Below are 21,204 nucleotides of genomic sequence, written 5' to 3'. Positions count from 1 at the left end.
GAGGTGTCGTGGTGGTGAGGCTGGTTGCAAGATATATGGACACCCTTTGGAATCAATCCCTCATTGTTTTTGGAATTGTAGAGAGGCTATTAGCATTTGGGGTAGAAGTCTTCGGATAGTAGCAACATGCGGTGTGAATGGGAGAGTTGCATCCGGGTCCTTATAGGGGCTGAAGTTAACAGGGGAAGGCTGGACTGAACAGTTAAACCCCCAAAATAATGGGTTTATAGTGCAGGGTGGCAAGGTGTTTCAACGTGTTGGAGTTCGACTTGGCACTAAGTCATAATTTTTTGAAGAGACATGGATGATGGTGGCTTGTTTATTGGTCTCGCACATTTGGACCAGACGTTGTAAGTTTGTTTTTCAACAGCAAAACCTCCCTAGTGGTGAGTTGTTGCTAAATATTCGGTTCGAGCTGGTATCTTGGCTACAGGGACGGTACGACTCAATTCAAGGGGAATTTGATGCAGCTGAAAGAGCTCAGTCAAAGTTCCTGTTGAAATGGGGTAGTTCTCCAATGGTGAAGCAGATCATCATCAGGGCCTGAATGGAACTACCAAGCACCCCGATGGCTGTTTCTGCCAATGGCTTCCATTAGTGACCAAGTGATGTAAATATGTATAGATATGGTACAAATTAATTACAAGGTTATAGGAGTTGTTGGGATACTTTTGTTGAAAATGAGGTGGGGACTATGACCACTTTGGTGAGAAGGCTAGAGTGAGGGTTGCTGAAAATTTGGTGGTCTATGATGTAATCTGTTTGCTAACTAATGCGAAGTAGTGTTTTTTTTTGGAAAAATAAATAAATCAATACAATTTTATGACAAATCCTTGGATTACATGTCCATGCCGTTGTCACACATTATATAAACTACTTAATAATTAGGAAACGCCATAAAAACGTGGTTTTATAAGTATGAACCGGAAATATTGACAAGTGTTAGATTTCAAACAACTTTTCTCATTTTGAAATTCCACTAGTTTCCATCCATGATATCTAGAATCTATTGGTCACACAATGTGCATTATGGCTAAATAAATCGAAATGTACTTGGGACAATTTGTATGGAAAGGTTAATTTGGGCTATGGATTCACTTATGGGAGCATGAAGTTAGAATATGTGCCAAATGACACACTATGCACTTGAAAAGAAAAGAGAGGGGTTTAAGGGTTAAGGGTAATCTAGCTTTTTAAGGTGTTAATCCATCTCTATTATTGTAAATATGAGGTGTCTAATAGAGAATTCTCTTCTTAAGTTTTATATAACTCATTTTTTATTTTTCTTTAGTTAGATGGCTTACTTTTTGTCTAATTTCTATAGTCACTCCTTTCTTCTCTATTATCAGTAGGCTCAAAATAATGGTGATTCCCTCAAATATGCACATTCACAATTTTACATGACATCTTGTGAACCTAACATGAGTAGGATGATAAGAAGATGAGGATCAACAAGAGATCGTGAGGATGACGACATTCGTCGAAGGTGTTGTGGACAAGGTTGTCTGTATGTATACTCAAGGACAACAATTTGATGATGTAAACAAGATGAACATAATAGAACTAAGGCCAAATTGCAAGATCAAGAATATTAACGGGGAGAAAGAGATAAAGAGGCACAGAAATATGTAACAATATTATTCAAATGGTTACGGCAGAAAGAATGATGACATCATCTAACAAACTAGGTTACAAACTGGTTATCTACTAACCAAACTAGGGCAATTGCCCTTTATGTTATTTACATAAATAACCTATCCTAGTTTGTCTAATGGGATAATGTGAATACGGCCATTATAAATACGCATTCGGCAGAAGGTAGCTTCCATGGGTGACACAACATGGCCAACATGGGAGTTGACGGAGTTACTAAATCTAAAAACAAATAAATGTGGTAAAATGGATTCTACGAAGCGGGCAAAGTCCATTGCTTTGATTCAATGGTGTTGGTGAATTTACAAGAGCAAAGTAGTGAGTTACAATATGCTCCCAACAATTGGGTGGAGTTCAAGTGAGGCCCAACCATTCAACAAAATCACATTGGATCATTCTCATCACATTGTTGAGGACGAATTCATCAAGCAAATGGAAAAATAAATATTGTTTGAGCTCCAATTGATATTCGTATAGAAGAGACAAGTTAAGGCTAAGAAATACGATATCAAAGGTTAATTTACAAATGAAGAGATGCAAGAATATGCATACTTATATGTATGCATGAAGGAGGGACACTTATGGTTCAGAACATTGAAACACCTTGTTAAGCAAGGATGTCCATTGTCACCTAGTGCATCGATGAGTTGGACGATTTAAATGATTCAAAACTAATATATGTATATACACACATGTGTATGCATGCATATCTTACCCCAAATAATTTAGCAAGGTGAAAAATCACACTCTATTTTTAAAGGTCTACCGTTAATCACTTTCAAGTCTGCTTGCCTTGCACTCTCAACCTTGAGATACCCCTATACACAAGATGCATTCAGTTGTGAATGTTGCATTTATGGAAAATCTTGAACGTGGTGTCACTAACATTCTGTTGTACGTGAAAATCTTTTTACATTGGTCCCATGATGTCTTCCGAGGATGCATACAAATGAACATTTCTTCTTGCATCATAGACCAAAGTTATTGATTGGCACTTTAGAGAACATAAAGAAGCCAAAATCATGACATTTCAAGAGGAGGGTAGTAGAAACGCGTGCTTACCTGCTTTTACATTATAATTTTTACACCTAAAAATTTCTTCTCCTCCTTCTTCTCCTTCTTCTTCTTCTTCTGCACTCACTGTGGTCAGAGAGAAGCCTATCGTTTTCTCTCGATCTTTGCCCATCCCATCGTTTTTTCTGAGCACTGCACGCGGCCACAAAACAGCGGCAGCAGCAGCAGCAGCAGGTATGGCTTCTCTCTCTCTCTCTCTCTCTGATGCGGACTTCTTTCCTTGTTTCGTTCTTACTTCCTTCTTTATAAGCAGGAAAAAAAGCTGCAAGACGAAACAGCAGGTATGGTTTTTCTTTGCTCCTGTCTACTATATTCTTTTTTTCCGTCTCTGCAATGGAGTGATTTCTTTTGTTTTTTTCCTTCCTACCTCCCTTTCTTCTTGCAATGGAGTAATTCGCTTTCCTTTCTTGCAATGGAGTAATTGGCTTCTTCTTCTTGCTCCTTTATATGTCTTCCTTCTTATTATTTACTATAGAGGGTCATCATCATCATCTTCTTCTTGTTCTTGATGTTTCTTCTTTGTCTACTTCAGGTTTACGATTTTTCTCCTGAAGAAAGATGAATCCTTCTGTAGTAGAAGGAGGAGAGGAAGTACATGGAAGACAAAGAAGGCAGAGTAAGATATGCCAGACGGTGAAACCATAGACAGACCTCAAGTTACGGTCATCGTAGATGAAAGAACCATGACTGACAAGGGTGTCTCAGAGAATGCAGCAGAGCATACTGTCAACTCGCGTAATCCTGTGAGTACCCTTAACATAACTGAAACAGGAGCAGCAGATTCGTTTAGTGTTTCCGTGGGAAAACCTCCTCTTATCGCAATACAGAACTCTGTAGACTCCGTGAATGGACTTGCAAATAAGAAACGTCCTGAATTTGAGGATGTATTTGAAATGAAAGAAAACATGACCACCGATGATGTATTTGAAAAGAATGAAAACGTGGAATCCGAGTATAGAGTTGAAAATAAGGAAAGTTTGGAAACTGAGGATCAATTTGGTAAGAAGGAAAGTGTGGAATCTGTGGATGGATTTGCAGAGAAGGGAAGTTTAAAATCTGAGAATGACCTTTCAAAGAAAGAAAGAGTAGAATTTGGGGATGGTCTCGCAAAAAGAGAATGTGTAGAATCTGATGATGGCCTTGCAAAGAAGAAACGTATTGAATCTGAGGATGGCCCTGAGGGCTTTGTAAAGAAGAAAAGTATAGAGGGTTTTGCAAAGAAGAGGACTCTTGTATCTGAGTATGTTCCTGATGGCTTCGCAAAGAAGAGAAGGAAACGAACACAGGAGAGGCTCAGAGGAGGCAGTAAGAATGTAAGAGCCCTTCGGCAACAAGCAAGGGCTTTGAGCTATGATGAGAATCTCATGGATGTCATGATCCAATCTCAGCTAGGTGCAGAGATTTCTCCAGCTAAAGGTAAGAAGAAGAAATCAGTGGACCTTGATAAAAACAAAGAAAAAGAAGCGATGATCGCTGCGTCCATTGGGTTTCCCAAAGATTCGTTAACAGAAGAAGAGATTGAAGCAGGAGTTGTGCAGACAATTGGAGATGTGGAACAAGATAATTATATAGAAGTAAGAAACCATATCTTAGCTCGATGGCGAGAGAGTGTTAACACGTGGTTGGATCAAGCCCAAGTTATGGAAAGTATTCGAAGCCAACATAAGTTACTAGTAACTGCAGCCTATAAATTTCTCTTTTCATATGGTTATATCAATTTTGGAGTGTCACCAGCAGTGAAAGCAGTCATACCAGAAGAGGGAACAAAGTCCACAATCGTTATCATTGGGGCGGGATTAGCAGGGCTTGCGGCTGCAAGACAACTATTGGCATTTGGGCATCGAGTCGCTGTTGTAGACGGAAGGAACAGGCCTGGAGGGCGGGTTTACACCAGGAAAATGGAAGGAGGGGGCCAGGTGGCTGCTGCAGATCTTGGAGGTAGTGTTATAACTGGATTGCATGGAAACCCTTTGGGTGTCCTTGCTAGGCAACTTTCCATCCCCTTGCACAAGATAAGAGAGAAATGTCCCCTTTATCAACCCGATGGGTCACCTTTGGCAGTGGATGTGGATGCTAAAGTTGAGTCCCAGTTCAACAAACTTTTGGATAGAGCTAGCCAATTGAGAGAGCAGATGGGACCGATTGCAGAAGGGATATCATTAGGACAAACTCTGGAGACTTTGCGTGAAGACGCAGGGGTTGCAGAAGTTCTTGATGAAAGGCAGTTGTTTGATTGGCACCTTGCAAATCTTGAGTATGCAAATGCAGGACTACTGTCAGAGCTTTCACTTGCATTTTGGGACCAGGATGATCCATACGAGATGGGGGGTGATCATTGCTTTCTTCCTGGAGGTAATGTGCGATTGGTTTCCGCACTTGCAGAAGGAATACCTATCTTCTACGGAAAACAGGTACATACAATTCGCTATGGCAGTAGTGGTGTACAGGTAATAACAACCAATCAAGTTTTTGAAGGAGATATGGCTCTATGCACGGTGCCCTTAGGGGTTTTGAAGCAGAAGATGATTAAATTTGAGCCAGAGCTGCCACAGAGAAAACTTGATGCGATCCGAAGGCTTGGTTTTGGATTGCTAAACAAGGTGGCCATGCTTTTTCCTAGAGTTTTCTGGGGCTCTGAACTTGATACCTTTGGGCACCTTGCTGAAAGCACAGAGAGAAGGGGTGAGTTTTTTCTGTTCTATAGTTATGCAGCTGTATCAGGAGGGCCGCTTTTGCTCGCACTTGTTGCAGGGGAGGCAGCGATCAATTTCGAACTAATGCATCCAGCAGAGGCAATTCAACGAGTATTGACGATTCTAAGAGGTAGGCAAAGTTGTCACTGTAATTTTTCAGAACATTCCTTATTGATACCACCTAGTTACTTAACTAAGTTCTATCATAATGGCAGGCATTTATGAACCTCAAGGAATTAGTGTTCCTGATCCTATCCAGACAGTATGTACGAGATGGGGAGGGGATCCTCTTAGTTTTGGATCATATTCTCACGTTGCTGTTGGTGCATCAGGGGATGACTATGATCTTTTAGCGGAGAGTGTTGGTGATGGGAGGCTATTTTTTGCTGGAGAGGCCACAAACCGTAGGTACCCAGCAACTATGCATGGTGCATTGCTGAGTGGTTTAAGGGAGGCTGGTAACATAACTGCGCACGCTGCCAACAGGTTGGTTCCTGCAAAAGTTGAACGAGCAATCCTGAAGGACACACAGGCTTATGCTACACTTTTGGCAGACTTGTTCAGAGAACCTGATCTTGAATTCGGAAGCTTTGCTGTACTTTTTGATCCTCGAACTAGTGAGCTTAAGTCACATGTGCTATTACGGGTGATGATTGGTATGGGTGCAAGGAAGAAGGTCAATGAGAGTGGGATGAATGATCAGCCTCCTTTACCACAAAGGCTTTTATTTCAACAAATTCAGATGTATCAGCAGCAGCAGCTCCACCTTTACACAATGATATCTCGACAACAAGCTTTGGAATTGATGGAGGTTAGGGGAGGGGATAAGGCACGGTTAGTCTTCTTATGTGAAAATCTTGGAGTTAAACTAGTTGGTCGAAGAGGACTGGGATCCCAAGGAGATTCTCTGGTCTCAGCTATCAAATGGGGTCGAGCTGCAAGGAAACCAGCAGCTTCTGCTGCCACTTTGAATGGAGGTTCTAATGTTAAGCTGGCAAAGCCACAGTCATTGCCAGAGGAAACCTTGCAACTCAGATAACATTAAAATAAGTTAAAATTCGATGTTGGCAAGGAGATCTCAGAAAGAAGTGCTGTTCTTCAATTCAATGGAAGAAGGGTGGGTTCTTGCTGCTTGGTTCATAGAGGTCCTTGACACATCTTTACTTTCTTATGGTTTAACTCCTTTCATTTTTTTGGCAGTGTTTAAAAGCGAAAGAAATTATGAACATGACGGGGAAGATGCATAGCACTAAGCAGATTATAGTGTTTGTCTTGCAGGTGGGTTGTCACAAATTGAATACATGTATTCTTTCCTGTACTGCATTGTAATGCATGGTGGGTAACCTGGCAATCTTGTGTTTAATAGTTTCAAAACAGATATGATCCTTTTTTGTGGCTGTGGTGTATTTACAGTTTAGCATTTCTTGTGTTTCGCCGATCAATATAATTTTATTAGAGAAAAAGAGCTCTTACTAAGTATATGGCATTGACCTTCACATATATGTATCAGGGAAGAATGTTGTGGCCCTTGTACAAAGGAAATGGGAAGCTAGGTGTACATATCCTAGATTACTCACATGGGATTATCAAATTTTGGGGGATCTAAGTGAGAATGATGGATAGATGCAGGTTTTGTTCAAACTTTCAGATAATCAGAATTATGGCAGTCACTTCAGGATCAATGCCCACTTCTTGCCAAAATTATCATGGATTATGATTTACCAGCTGAGCCTATTCCAAATAGAGATGCCATTCTGTTTGAGCAGGAAGTAAAGTGTCCTGCACCTTGAATAGCTCAAAGCAATAGTTTAACTGATTAAAAGAGCCATTTCCAATTGCACAATACAAGAGAGTCTATGCGTACACATCTGTGCCTTAATCTTTGAGACAAGCTGGCCAGGATTAGCTAGGATCATCCAAGGGTTATACCAATGGCCCCAAGGAGGGTCTAGTGCTCCAAACTATGCACATTGTTTGACGAAGATACACTGTTCATATTCTCTTGGATGCAGCATCCTGAGGCTGAGCTGGTGCAAGGAAATGTGAACACAGTTGTTCATTACACTAGGCTACAACCTTGTCAAGGTTGACATCATCCTTCCTTTGACCCGGACATGTGGGACTTTCTCTTATTCAATCACCTGTGTAACAAGGTCTTCTTAAGGTTCCACATCGTTGATCCACCTCTATTTTCTGCTCATTGTGAAGATTGTCCATTATGGCTGGAATAATGATATTGTTGACACATACGGGAAGGGTGAAGCTTGTGTCATCACTCTTCAAGTGTGCTCCACATGTATCTATTGGGTATAGCCTTGTACGTACCCCTTTCTTAAAATCCTCTACTTGACGAATACCACTGAGACTTTTAGTAGGCGACACCCAGACTCCTATGGTGCCACTATCCCAATGTCTTGCTCAACATAGTGGATATCTTGAGTTGAATGGCAATATGGATATCCATTCTAGAGTTTGAAGTGATGGTCCAATCGATACCGCATGTTTTGGACTTGGGAGGACAAATGGATAATTGTTTTGGTGGTTTTTTGTGTGATCTTGAGGAAACCCATTTGTCCAACGAAGCTACGCGTAATGACTGTCCCTACCAAAAGACAAACAAACAAAGCATTTCTATAGGAGGTAACTGGCCCAATTCCCGCAAACCACCTATAGGTTAGGTGTCGGTGATCTATCGGCTTGTTCAATTCCCGTTGTTATCCGCTCACCCGCCTAACACTCCTACAAACAAAAGGGAGGGTCTCCTTAGTAATTACATGATGGGGCTTGTACGGAAACATGACATTATTCTTGGCCTTCCTAATAGTCTAAAGGCCCATATATTGTTGAAATTGCAAACAATACACATATCGAGCCATTGTAGCTTGTTTCATTTTACCATTGTGGAAGGTCATAATAAAAACCCTTCAACAAATGAAATAACTTCTTTAGATTAAGAAACCCTTCAATTATCCTTGTATGTAATGAGTAAGTTAGTAAAATCTAGAGACTCACAACTAATTGCTAATCGGTTTGGAATGTTTCTGCAACATGTTTCGCTATGGTTACTAACAACTATAATCTGACTAGCTGGCATGTACATTTCTATTTGAGCAACCATTGTGCGTGTCCCATTTAACCTGCACATTCTCTTGTGAAGGTATTTTCTCTCCAGACAGGCTACTTATTGTACAAATGTATGGTTGCTTGTCTAAGATTTCTTTCTTATTTTTGTCATCTCTCTTAGTTTATTTTGCTGACATTAAGAATAATCTATATTGTTTTACTATTTTTCAACACGTGGTGTTGAACATGCAATCAATAGAAGGATGTGGCATTGCCTATCCACCAATAAGAAATTTCCAAATGATGGGTTATAAAACAAGGATTTCCAAATGATTGGCTTATGAATCGGATTAAACCAATATTTAAAGCCGAAGATAAGAATCAAGTATCAAATTATCGTACAATAATGGTGAGCTCAACTATTGCTAAATTATATAGCACTATTATGGAGCAAAAGATAAGCATATGAGCTAAAAGTACAAGCAAAAGAGCGCACTTGGGCAAGCAGGATTTAGACCAAAACACTCCACTGTGGATCATTTGGTCACATTGAGAGTAATCATGGAAGACAGTCGACTACAAGGAAAAACACTTTATTGTTGTTTTGTTGATTTTAAGAAAGCTTTTGATACCGTACCACGAAGTGAGCTATGGAATAGAATGGTAGAGATTGACATGCCATTAGAGTACTGAGTTGCTGTTGCATGCCTATATGAACAAGTTAAATGCCAACTAAAAATGGATAGTGGATTCTCAAAGCACTTTTTAAGTAACATGGGGATCAAGCAAGGATGCCCACTATCACCCACACTTTTTGGCTTATGTATTAATAAATTAGAAGTGGTAAATAAGGTTGCAAGAGAAGAAGGATTGAATGCTCCCAAATGCAACATGTTATCTTATTGCTTCTCTATGCTGATGATGTGGTACTCTTCTCATATGATGTTGATAGTATGCAAAATTTACTTGGGGTATTAGAAGAATTTTGCCATAGTAGTGGACCAGTAGTGAATGTTGAGAAAACAAAAATGATGGTAGTGCAATCCATCCAACCTCATCATTACCCTATGCTCACATATAGAGGTGAACATATACAATTTGTTCAAGGCTTTAAATATCTTGGTATTGATGTACCTGCCACAAATAAATGGAGTGCATGCTTTGATTCTAGGCTCCAAGCCAGTTGGAAATCGTATTACCTTTTGGAGAACCAATGCAACGAAAGTGATACTTGTGGATGGGAAGTAAAACTAATGTTGTTCAATGCCATGGTAACTCAAGTATTGCTTTATGGAGTAGAAGTATGGGGTGGCACCATCTCTCTTAATGCATGGAATAAGATTGAGAAAATTCAAAAGATGTTTTTAATGAGGCAATTAGGAGTTAAATGCACTACCTCTTACCAGGTTATGCTCTTGGAAACAGGTGTTCGACCCATAGAACTATTGGCACTCCAAAAAGTATATAAATACATTACAAAAGTCAAGAATATGCCGAATCATCGATTACCACGTCTTGCTTGGAATGTTGGATGTAAGCTACAAAAGAATCATAAAAGTAAGATTCTCTCATCCAGTTGGGTTGTTGACACAAGGAAATGGTTTAGAAGATGGGGTTTGGATGATCTTTTAGAGCTTTCGGGGAATGCTATGTAGTATGTAATGATTGAGGAAAGGTTGGTGGAATCATTAAGGATCCTAAGAGGACAAAGCTAGAATACTACATTGCAAATGTCAATCCTCAATGTTGGTCTCAATATTAAGCAAGAATGCCTATTGATCGTATCCAACCTTATCTCATTACCAATATGAGTAGTAATGCTCGTAGAGCCCTTACACTACTTTGCACTCAATCTCACAAGTTAGGTATTGAAGTTGAATCATGGTATCAAAATGTAACTAATTTGAAGACATGCAAAGTATGCAATGAAGGCATGGTAGAGGATGAATGTCACTTGCTCCTCACATGCTCGACATATAATGCAATTCATTCAAGATATGCTGACATACTAAGATAAGACACCATTGAGAAGGTTGAGCTCATGTGTATGCTTTATTCACACATAGAGACTTTGTGCTTCAATGTATGAATACCCCTTTAGGAAGGAGACATATATCAAGAACACATGTATACTCTGGTCCCATAGGTCAAAATTGACCTCTTTATGGACGATAAAAATTCTAATTCTAATTCTAATTCATTTGTGTTCATTATGAACACCATGAAGAAATTTCTCAAGAAGATACGCTTCAGCAACACCTATTTCATTAATCTTAACTTCATCCCTGAGATCTAGAAGTCTCCTAATAATTTCTTAGAAATAAAATTTGAGAAACCAAAATCATTAGTATAATTAGAGAAAGGAATAGTGGAGAAGGTAGCTCATAAACAATGGAGGTAATATTCATGATAATAATTTGAAACTTTATGAGCACAACTGAAAGCCAAAACTAACAGTTTGGTGGCACATAAGATGTCTAGAACATTAAATGATGAAAACTGAATAACGTAAATGAAGAGAAAAAAATACTGGGGCATCTATACTTAAAGAGGATAACCATATCAATTTCAACGAATGTCTGTGGCGCCAATGATTTAACTTTCTTGTTGAGTATGTGCTGAGATACTCTAGCCCACAGCATGTAACATGTACATTGATCTCTCCAACTTTCCCTTGTACAAGTACTGTCTTTTCCTTGAAATACCATTATGGTGCTGTAAGCGAGGAAGAGTAGACATGATACACCAACAGATTGATTTTTGATGCTACATGCATATTAATTTAGTATTTCATGCAGAAATTTGGGACATACTATCAATACGCAACTGATGAAGAAGGCGACGAAGGCATAAGTGTAGCTAGTGTACCCATGCTGTTCCCCAGGACAAAGTTCTTCAGGCTCCATGCAGCTGAGGAGTAGAATCCAGCAGAAGTCAATACATTCAGCAACCTAAACTTCTCTCACATTGATAGAAAGACGACCTCCCTTAATTACTCAATAGTCCCATGAATTATCACTTAACTTTATCTACTGCTTTTGTTCCTTGGCTATATGGTACCATCATTAATGATAATTGATTGAGAAATGGCCTCATCGATATCAATTTATTAATAACCTAACTTTAACAATTATGTCCGTGACTAATTAACTTTATTTTCCCTATCCATAAAATGTGTGAGATTGCCTTTACTTGTAACCCTCGTTATTTGCATGTTAAACATTCTCAAGTTTACAATTAATCCTCTGAAACTACACTTAGAACCCATCTGACCTTATGAAAATCATGCCAAGAGAATTTAAAGTGGGAAGGTGAATCTGTGCATCGAAGCTCCAGACCTGTGCATGGTTTGGGAGCATGATATCAAATTTCTGCATGAATTAACTTACAAATTCACTTTATTCTTATTGATCATTTTCTCCCTCTTCTACATAGATACACTGAAAAATAAATAAATAATTATATGATAACTTGGCACAGTATGCACATATTACATGGTTCAAAATTTGTAAGTTTTTAAGAGTTCATTACATGTGGTTGGAAAGGTTAAAAGCTACTATTGTTGGGTCTCTCCACACAATTACCGCCCGTCTACTCTTTTAGGTTTCAACGTTAGACTTTGAAAACACATGGCATTGTAGCATTTACAATGTCTCGACCTTCCCTATGAGACAAAGCATGAGTATAAATGTGCATGAAAAAAAGTACATGAATCATTAAAGAGGAGGCTGAAGGATCTTTTTATATTTGGGCATCAGACATGAAATGGATATTACAAAGCATGGCGTGCATATGTACTAGCTTGTCCACTTGTTTCTCCAGTGGAATACGTGTTGCAAACATCAGTGTGAACAAAGTGAAGAGTTTGTCACTATATTTGCACAATCCAGAAAATGCTAATACTTTGAGAATCTTTGAAAGCAACTATTTGATGTTTTTGGTTTTTTACTGGTGCATCCACCATGGTGATTTGTGTACTCTAAATCTCTATGATCTGTCTCCATGTGTGGTAACTCCGTGCTGTTTATTGCCATGATGAACTTTTCTCGCTTGAGCCTGTCATGGTGATATGCTAGGTAGTGGGACGGCACTTCATTAGAAGTTTGAGATATATGAATCACCTTTCTCTCCACGTGGACTAAAATTACAAGTGTTTTCTACCATTGATGCTCCAGTAATTGGAGCTGGTAAAGGTCATGATTTTAGGAATGCGTTAAAAAGATGACTAGAGTGTCTTTGTATGGATAACCTGAAGCTACTTATGTAGGCCGATTTGCAAGAATGGTTCTGATCACATGGCATACATATAAATGCACTGTCTCCATTCTAATATTGATTTGGTTGTCCACACTTGGACATGACCAAAGTGTGAAAGAATTGAGTGATCTCAATTTATATCATTAAATTGGATAATGAAAGAATGTGTATCATCACCACACCATCTGTTGGTGGGAAGATGGCACACTATGAGGCCCTCTTTTTTAATATGGTACAGGATGTATTTAGCATTAGGCTCTGTTATATTCTCTGTAGTGTTATAGAGTAGCAGAGGACCTCTTCATATAAGTTAGAGAGTGATATGCATGCAAATCTTTGGAAGAATAGATCTACCAACCGAGTCATCAGGACATGGAATATGAGAAACACTATGTTTGCCATTGTACTGTTCGTTATAACATAATTGCATTATGCACTTGCGTATTTGAACAAGGCTTTGGCTCACTCTGCAAGGTAGTAAATTAAAGAGTGATATGCATGCAAATCTTTGGAAGAATGGATCTGCCAATTGAGCTACCAGGGTGTAGAATGGGAGGAGCATTATGTTGCCATTGTACAGCTCATTATAAAATAATTATACGATACCTTTGCCTTTTCAAAGGCATTGACTCACTCTGCAAGGTAAGGAAATATGAAGATCAATGATGATGTACCATCAAGATGTGGAATAGCAGGAACATTATGTTTTCTAATGTATTGTTTGTTACAAAATAATTGGACGATACTATTGCCTATTCAAAGAAGGCATTGGCTTGGCTTTACCTGTTAATGAAATATAAAAATCAGCAATTCTTGGAACTTGTCTTGCCAGAAATCAACAGACATAAAGACCTGTTGGAGGAAAACAATACAACTACAAAGTTCATTGGCAAAGAATTATCATGACTTTCTTTAAGTCTATTATTCCTTGTAGTATAATTCACACGAGGGCTATGAAGAATATAAATTCTAGATCTTTGACAGAACATTTTATGGTGTGTGGAAGTTCTGTCAAATAAGAACAAAAGAGAGGCATCTTCGTCAAGTTACTTGTGCCTCAGCCCTTCAACTATCCATTAATTGGTTCATCTTCTTCATCATATTGGATACTTGACATGTCTTTTGAGCCTGAGTGAAAGATATCTTGCCGGAATCCTTTGGTTGTAACTTGTAGTGCAATTCTGGCACTTTTGTAGTCCCTCACTTTATGCGTACATTACAATTACCAATGAGCTGATTATTTATATTTCTTAATGACCGGTGACCTGAACTTGTTCAAAAGCTGGTTTCTTGCATGTTTATATCACAAGATTTGCTATGATGTTGAGTTCAGATGCATTTTCAGCCATTGCCCAATGGAATGAAGTTGGGATGGCCCAAATTCTGGCACTATTTGAAGAATATTCTACTGTGATAATACAAGGCCAAGTGATTCTTCTAAGAGTACACTCAGAAGGAGAAAAGATGATACTTATGTGAGACTGCTCATAGTGCTTTGATTTATTTGTGGCATGCTAGAATTTACAATCTGCTCTTTGCTGAGTTGCTTACATGCAACAAAGCTACATCGTTTGTCACGGGTTGGCAAAGTTGTGACATGATTTTGTAACACAACATGATGGATGTCCCACGGTATAGATGCACAAAGTGGATTTTCCCAAACTTGATTAAGTGAACCAAAACTCTCAACATGATGGATGTCCGACAAAGTTGTGACATGATTTTGTAACACAACATGATGGATGTCCCACGGTATAGATGCATAAGGTGGATTTTCCCAAACTTGATTAAGTGAACCAAAACTCTCAACATGATGGATGTCCGACAAAGTTGTGACATGATTTTGTAACACAACATGATGGATGTCCCACGGTATAGATGCATAAGGTGGATTTTCCCAAACTTGATTAAGTGAACCAAAACTCTCAACATGATGGATGTCCGACGGTATAATTTCTTTGGTTCATAAAGGCATAGTACGGTGATCTCCAACATATAATGGTGGATCAAAGTTTCTCGTCACCTTTAGTGCTGAACGCTGATGGTTGACATGGTTTGATACTATTGTTGTGAAGTCGGCTGTCTTTATGATGTTCAAACAATGATCTCCAGTAGCTAAGATTGATGTGGAAAGAAATTGAAATGATTAAGAAGTGATAGAGGAGGGAAATATATATCCCAATTAATGTACAAGGTCAGGAAGGATTTAAAGGGAGTAAAGCCTGAAACCATGGCGTACAATCCTTTGATTGGTCAATTTCTCATGCACATGATTCATAATATCATGTTTCTGTTTCGGAACCTAAGCTACCTTACCACTAGTTATGCTACTCCTCATCACCACTAATTATGCTACTAAAGGGTGCCCACATATGGTTTTATAGATGATATACCTTGTGAGGCTTCCCATAAACATAACCTAGGTGTCTTATCAAGTAGTAGTAAACTCAATGGGTTTGCAGCCAGCCTAAAATGACTCAAGGGGGTCCCATCTATGAAGACATGTGTTAAATGTTGGTGTTAGCATGAAAATGGACATACACATGGGTCACCCTCAATGTAGCGTTGACTGTTTATTTACAATGTCAATATTCATCGCATATTCAGAATATTATCGTGTTGTGCAATGTAATCGTTTGCATCCACAATCAAGATTGCAGACTGTTGGGTTATGATAGGGGACTCATAATTTGTATTTGTACTAACTATTGGTAGTTTATGCCCTAAGGTGTAGGCCTACCTATAAAGGAGGTCAATGTTTACAAAAACGAATCCATCCACGAAGCTTTGTTTATGTCCCAAGGTTCCAGGCCTACTAGAAAAGAGGTCAGTATTTGGAAAGGTGAATCGTTCTCGTTGTAATTGGATTGGAACTTTTACATAACTAGGCCAAGGAATTGTCCCCTACAATGCTATTGACATAGATTTCATAGGTATGATTATTTACAATCTCAAGAGAAAATATAAAAGTGCTTTGGGCATTGTAGTTGCTTTATGCCTTAATGTAAAGGTTATGGCAAAATGGTTATTTGCTTGTTCTATGATTGGATATTCATTGAAGCTGTGAATCGATTTATTTGGGTGATATATTGTACAATGATCTTGAGATTGAGGATGTTTGTGCAAATCATAATGAAGTAAGTGATGGCAATCATAAAAGGGAAGGCACAAGTAACCACCGAAAGCTCGAGAAGTTGACCTAACAAGGTTGAGGTGGAGTCATTCTTGACGAAAATCGGTGGTAAACTGATATGGCTAGTCACATGCAAGAGAAAGTTCCTTATTAACAAAAGGGGCTTGAATTACAATATTTTGTTTTTCACTCATGGATGCATAGGAGTTAAGGTCCCCATTACGTGACAAAATTGTGTATAATAATTGAGTTCCTCGGCAAATCCAATGTTTTTTGGTACACTAAATAATTAGACTCATTATTTTTAGAACTTGCGAAAGACTTCTTGATAATAATATGATTAGTGCATGGTGGCATAATATGTGGAAGGCAATGTTATTTTGGATAAGGACAAGGCACAATGGTTGCCAAAGACTAGCATACACGTCTACTAATCTCTTGGTGAGAAGTCACTTTGATCATGATCGGAAACTCATTATTTGTAGCACATTGTTTATAATAGAGTCACGATCACATGATGACACAATTGATTTGCTCCAATCCAAATTTAAAAACTACTAATAACTTGTTTGCTCTTAAATTTTTCACCAACTTGCTAAGCTAGTTAAGGGAACACTACTACCTCATGTATGGGGAGGTTTGTTGAGATTCAACCTTGCATAAGTTCCACATGTAAGCTTACCCTAAGATTCAAAGTGAGCCAAAGAGATTCCCCCTCTAGCCTATACGAAGGTATCACATGCTATTTCATTCTATCATGTCCAAAACCTTTATTTATAGGCCACAAAGTGCTTGATATGCATGGAAGATACGCGTGGGAAAGCAAACTCATGGGTATGTGGAGCTTTGGTTTTCCAATTAAGTAGAGTATTCGAATGGAAATGTTTATTAGATCTGCTTTGAACGGGGTTGAACCTTCAAAAAAGGGAAATATAGCTCTGTTGCATTGTGCACTATATGGTGGAGAATAAAAAACAATTACCGACCAACTCACTCATCAAAGAATAGGTGCATTTCTTCTACACATATTTCTCATACAAAGAATAGGTTTTGGGTGTATCTAGTGATGCCAATTTTTTTTATGGGCAAGATTTTGGGCACATTGAACCATTTGCATGGCTTGCAATCATATTAAGTCCTTCAACCAAAAGGAATATAGGAAATTAACTTCTTCAAGCAAAATAATTAGAAATGCTAACAATAAGAAGTTATTTATAAAAGACTAAAGAGAAATATAGCATGCAAGGTGGTTGAACACCCAAATGATCCCTAAGCAAAGGATACAAGATCAGTACAAATGTTTCCCCATTGGTTTTCCTTACCATCATTAAATATGCATCGGATTATACCTCAGAAGTCTAGTAGACCACATTTAATTCAGAATATGAGAGGTTTGCCTCACCAACAAACTTTACGTGTTTCATTCAGATGTCGTGAGCGCTGAGGAGGATAGTGTAGTCCCCTAAACATAAAAGAGCTCCTTAGGCTCTAAGATTGCTAGGGGCTCCCATATGTTCTAGATCATTCATTGTTAGAGTTTAACTAATTATTAATTAAGCAAAATATAAGGAATTATAGACCAGCGCAATGAAAGAGACATGAAAGCATCGTTGGTAAGAAGAAGAAGAAGAAGAAGAAGAAGAAGACGAAGAAGAAGAAGATATGTATGTATGTATGTAACTCCACGAGCGTGTAGACACACAGACAGAAACGGACAACATAAATTCCTTCCTGCTTTGCCTGCCTGTCAAGAAAGAACCATCTCCCTCCCTCTCCACGCTCCTCCTCTTAAGTTTCTTTCGTCGATCCATCGCATACCATCCATGTCTTCGCGTGGAGGATCATCCATGATTCTCTACCACGAGGTGCAGGAGTCGAAGCTGTGCGGTGTGCACTGTGTCAACACTGTGCTGCAGGGGCCTTTCTTCTCCGAGTTAGACCTCGCTGCAGTCGCTGCAGATCTCGACAAGAGAGAGATGCAGATGGGAATGGACGTCCACACCCATCATCCTCATCCTTCGTCTCTTTTCTCCTCTGGTTTGGGAGAAGAAGTATCGTCGAATGTGTCTGTGGATGGAAACTTCAGCATCCAGGTACATGCACAAGCACACTCTCTCTCACACACATTTCTCTTTCGATCTGTATTTTTTTTGAAGATAACCAAATCTTTATCCATGAAATGAATGTTCAATGAAAAGAAGATGTGTCCATCCGAACAATTCGATCTGAATATCCAAAGTAACACATCTTTGATCTGTATTCTAAAGACAAATAAGTGTATATTTAGCAATTCTGAATAGGACTGGTTTTTGTGTATACCTTTGATACACAGTTTTTTTGATAGTGTTGGTATCTTTACGTTGCTTCATATACATAGTATCCTCCTCAGCAGTGTTTGCAGAAACTGCAAGTTTTGCCTTGATATTAAATGTACAAATACTTCTGTTACCTGTATGGCTCAATATTTTGGAATACAAATGTCCAAATAACAAAATCTCTGTTTTGGCTTCTATTATTAACTCTTCAAGGGAACCAAATTTTTGAGAATTGTTCAAAAGATACAGTTTGTTCTGACTTTCTTGGCATTTCACTTTAGATGACCACTCCTGTTTAGCTGGAGGTATCTTCCACTGACCATAGAGTAGGCTGGCTAGTCTCACTTTTTCATGTTCCTCAAACTTGATGCGTTGCCACCATGGTAGGTATTGTCGATTATCAAGAACATAAGACTTCTCTCCATGGTCTTAAGTTATATATACATAATTTGTAAGCGCATTTTGATTAAAACTTCTTCATGAATAATTTTGAAGATTACATGTTGAAGAAGTTATGTAAACCAAACATGATAGCTTGTGTAACCAATATGAATGCGAATAGATGAATCATATGTAGCGAATGATGATGGCAGCTGTTCCGTGCCATGCATGAAGTGTCCTATGCTCTGTTGATTCGTGGAGTTTATATAGATGCCTCTTTTTACTCTTATCTCATATGTGACATGGTTTTGAAGAATGAAAACGGGTACTATTCAAAATGTTGTTTGAAGGTTTACCCAGGTTGTAATGATGTGAAAGAAAGTTAATGTAATGGTCTAATGTGCATGTTGACTTTCTGAGAGTAAAGCCAATGAAATGATTACATATATTTGCCGCACATATTTGAAAGGAACGAAGCATATGGTGCTGTGAACTCAGAATTCTAATAAAACTGTATGCTTGGTGATATTTTTGCAATCCTGTTTGTATAGTTCTGGATGTAATCTTCCAATTTATGATTTATGAATCACCCCTTCTGTGTCCATCAATTTCAGGGTAGTTTGAAGATGACATCAGAAGTTGTGTGCCCATGTGTTTGGACAATTCTTGGCAATAGCCGTTTCTGCACCTGCCATCACTGTTGGAGATGGTTGCTGCTGTCTTCCCATGATGTTTAAAAATATGCTTTTTAAGGATAGTTTGATCATGTGACAGCTGAAAAATGAGGCTCTACTAGGGAAAAAAATTTAAGTAGGCGTACATGGCGAGATAATCGACCATAAGATGGTGTTTTATCTGCATGAGGGCAGAAGCTTCACACTGAAGTCTGTTCTCACCATGTTATAATGCCACGGTGAAATGCTTTTCAATGGGAGTAAACACTTGAAATGTGTTTCGCACTCTTAACTGAAACATGAGATTGAGTGTCCCCCTAAAGATATTTGGAAAAACACATTCAACCTAGTGCAACACCCCTTCTCAATCCGCTTGCCTTCTACTCCCTCTTCTTGTTGCCTAAGTTGTGAAAGTGCTACGTTTATTTTTTGTTTGTGAAGCTCATTTTGGGCCATACAAAATGATCATCTGTCCTAGTTAATATTGTGTAATACTTCTTGTTGTTATTCAAGTTTATTTTCTGTGACACAAAAGAGAAGATGATTATCTATGTTAATCTATGAACTGGGATATTAAGAACTTTCTAGACTAGATCTTAGAGATTATTAAACACATACCATTCCTTCTCCAGGTTTTAGCTAAGGCCCTTGATGTTTGGGATTTGAAGTTAACTTCTCTCGATTCACGTGATGCCCAAACTGCAAAGCTAAATCCTCAGCAAGAGGTTGCATTTATATGTCATCTGCAGGACCACTGGTTCACAATTCGTAGAGTTGGTGATCAGTGGTACAATTTTAACAGTCTTTATCCAGCCCCAGAGCATTTGTCTAATTTCTACCTCTCAGCCTTCCTTGGATCCCTTCAAAGTGAGGGATGGAGTATTTTTGTCGTCAGAGGCAACTTTCCTACAGAATGTGCATTCTCATCAGAATCTGGAAATAATTTTGGGCAGTGGCTTACTCCAGAGGATGCAGAGAGGATCTCAAAGTCGACAAAGACGTCGGGAAAGAATTCCAAGGAAGAAGATCTTATCTTGACAGCTGCTATCAAGGCTAGTCTGGAAGAGAGTACATCAAATAACCAATTTGCAAATCAAAGTATTTCTTCACTAGCTGCTTCAATGGCTGCCAGTTTAGCCAATGTTCAAGTTCCTGACGATGCACGGAGGAAGGCATCTTGATGGTCTATTGTTAATGCTTGATTGCAGTGGGCTTCTTCTGTAATCTGCATATGTATTAAAGAAAATTATGGCCTTTGCTCTTTAACTTTAAACAATGTCCCATATGAAGGTCTGATATTAGATTCAACTCAAGGTATACATAAGGTGTCTTTCAAGTTTTTTCAGGCTCATCTAGTAAGTGAAAATGGGTCCCTGGTATTATGGTATTAGTGCCGGTTACATTCTAATCAAATAATTTAATAGGAAGACATTGTAAAATGGTTCCTTCACTGCGAAAATGTTACATGCCTGGTTATGAGTACACAGCAGTGCTAGAGGTCTGTCATCTGTTGGGAAAACTGTAAGCAAGGGTTTGATTTTATAAAAATTGAAGTTTTTACTTTCTGGAAATAATGTTAATTGTACATGCTAGAAAAATTAGTGATAATTTAAGTGAAGTTGTACGATTCATTGCTATTGATGATCATTTACGTAAATATAATTGCTTTCGTATCCTGGGATGTGCAGTAGTTGTCATACGTTTCCTTACCATTTCATTCATTTGCTCCTTTGTATAGTCATATGAAGTTCAACAAATTGTTAGCTATCACTAGAATGAGCTTATGAACCTATGTAAAATTTAAAACTATTTTCGTATTTTGGTACGAAAACCTTCAAGAAAGCAATAACCTTAAATAAACTTGATCAGTTTGGTGAATCGTTGTATTTTTACACTATTGTGCATCACTTCAGTACTTTGAGAATCCTTGAAGAGGATGTCTTGTATTTGTTACCGCTGGT

The 21,204-nt window shown here is 38.5% G+C and overlaps 2 protein-coding genes across 5 annotated transcripts; both read left to right on the top strand.

Moving 5' to 3' along the window:
- Positions 1–2,879: 2,879 nt before the first annotated feature.
- LOC147866925 (protein FLOWERING LOCUS D-like) lies at positions 2,880–11,558 on the top strand. Of its 4 annotated transcripts, XM_087339685.1 has the most exons (6): positions 2,981–3,008; positions 3,260–5,550; positions 5,636–6,537; positions 6,621–6,698; positions 8,508–8,577; positions 11,282–11,558. In XM_087339685.1, exons 2-3 carry the CDS (start codon positions 3,351–3,353, stop codon positions 6,457–6,459), a joined length of 3,024 nt encoding a protein of 1,007 aa, XP_087195811.1. In that variant the 5' UTR covers positions 2,981–3,008; positions 3,260–3,350; the 3' UTR covers positions 6,460–6,537; positions 6,621–6,698; positions 8,508–8,577; positions 11,282–11,558. The 4 variants fall into 4 exon arrangements, with proteins under 4 accessions (XP_087195810.1, XP_087195811.1, XP_087195809.1 ...); XM_087339684.1 differs by lacking the exons at positions 2,981–3,008; positions 8,508–8,577 and adding an exon at positions 2,880–2,901; XM_087339683.1 differs by lacking the exon at positions 8,508–8,577.
- Positions 11,559–17,662: 6,104 nt separating this feature from the next.
- On the top strand, positions 17,663–20,725 carry LOC147866924 (Josephin family protein). Its single transcript, XM_087339688.1, has 2 exons — positions 17,663–17,966; positions 19,876–20,725. Exons 1-2 carry the CDS (start codon positions 17,697–17,699, stop codon positions 20,422–20,424), a joined length of 819 nt encoding a protein of 272 aa, XP_087195814.1. The 5' UTR covers positions 17,663–17,696; the 3' UTR covers positions 20,425–20,725.
- Positions 20,726–21,204: the final 479 nt, after the last annotated feature.

Source organism: Azolla caroliniana, unplaced genomic scaffold (genome assembly GCF_043228905.1).
Source record: "Azolla caroliniana isolate FFs.n. ecotype wild unplaced genomic scaffold, voAzoCaro1.0.p SCAF_2, whole genome shotgun sequence".
In the NCBI taxonomy this organism is placed as follows: domain Eukaryota; kingdom Viridiplantae; phylum Streptophyta; class Polypodiopsida; order Salviniales; family Salviniaceae; genus Azolla; species Azolla caroliniana.
The sequence above is the reverse complement of the archived record's forward strand: the minus strand, read 5'-3'. Positions and strand labels throughout refer to the sequence as shown.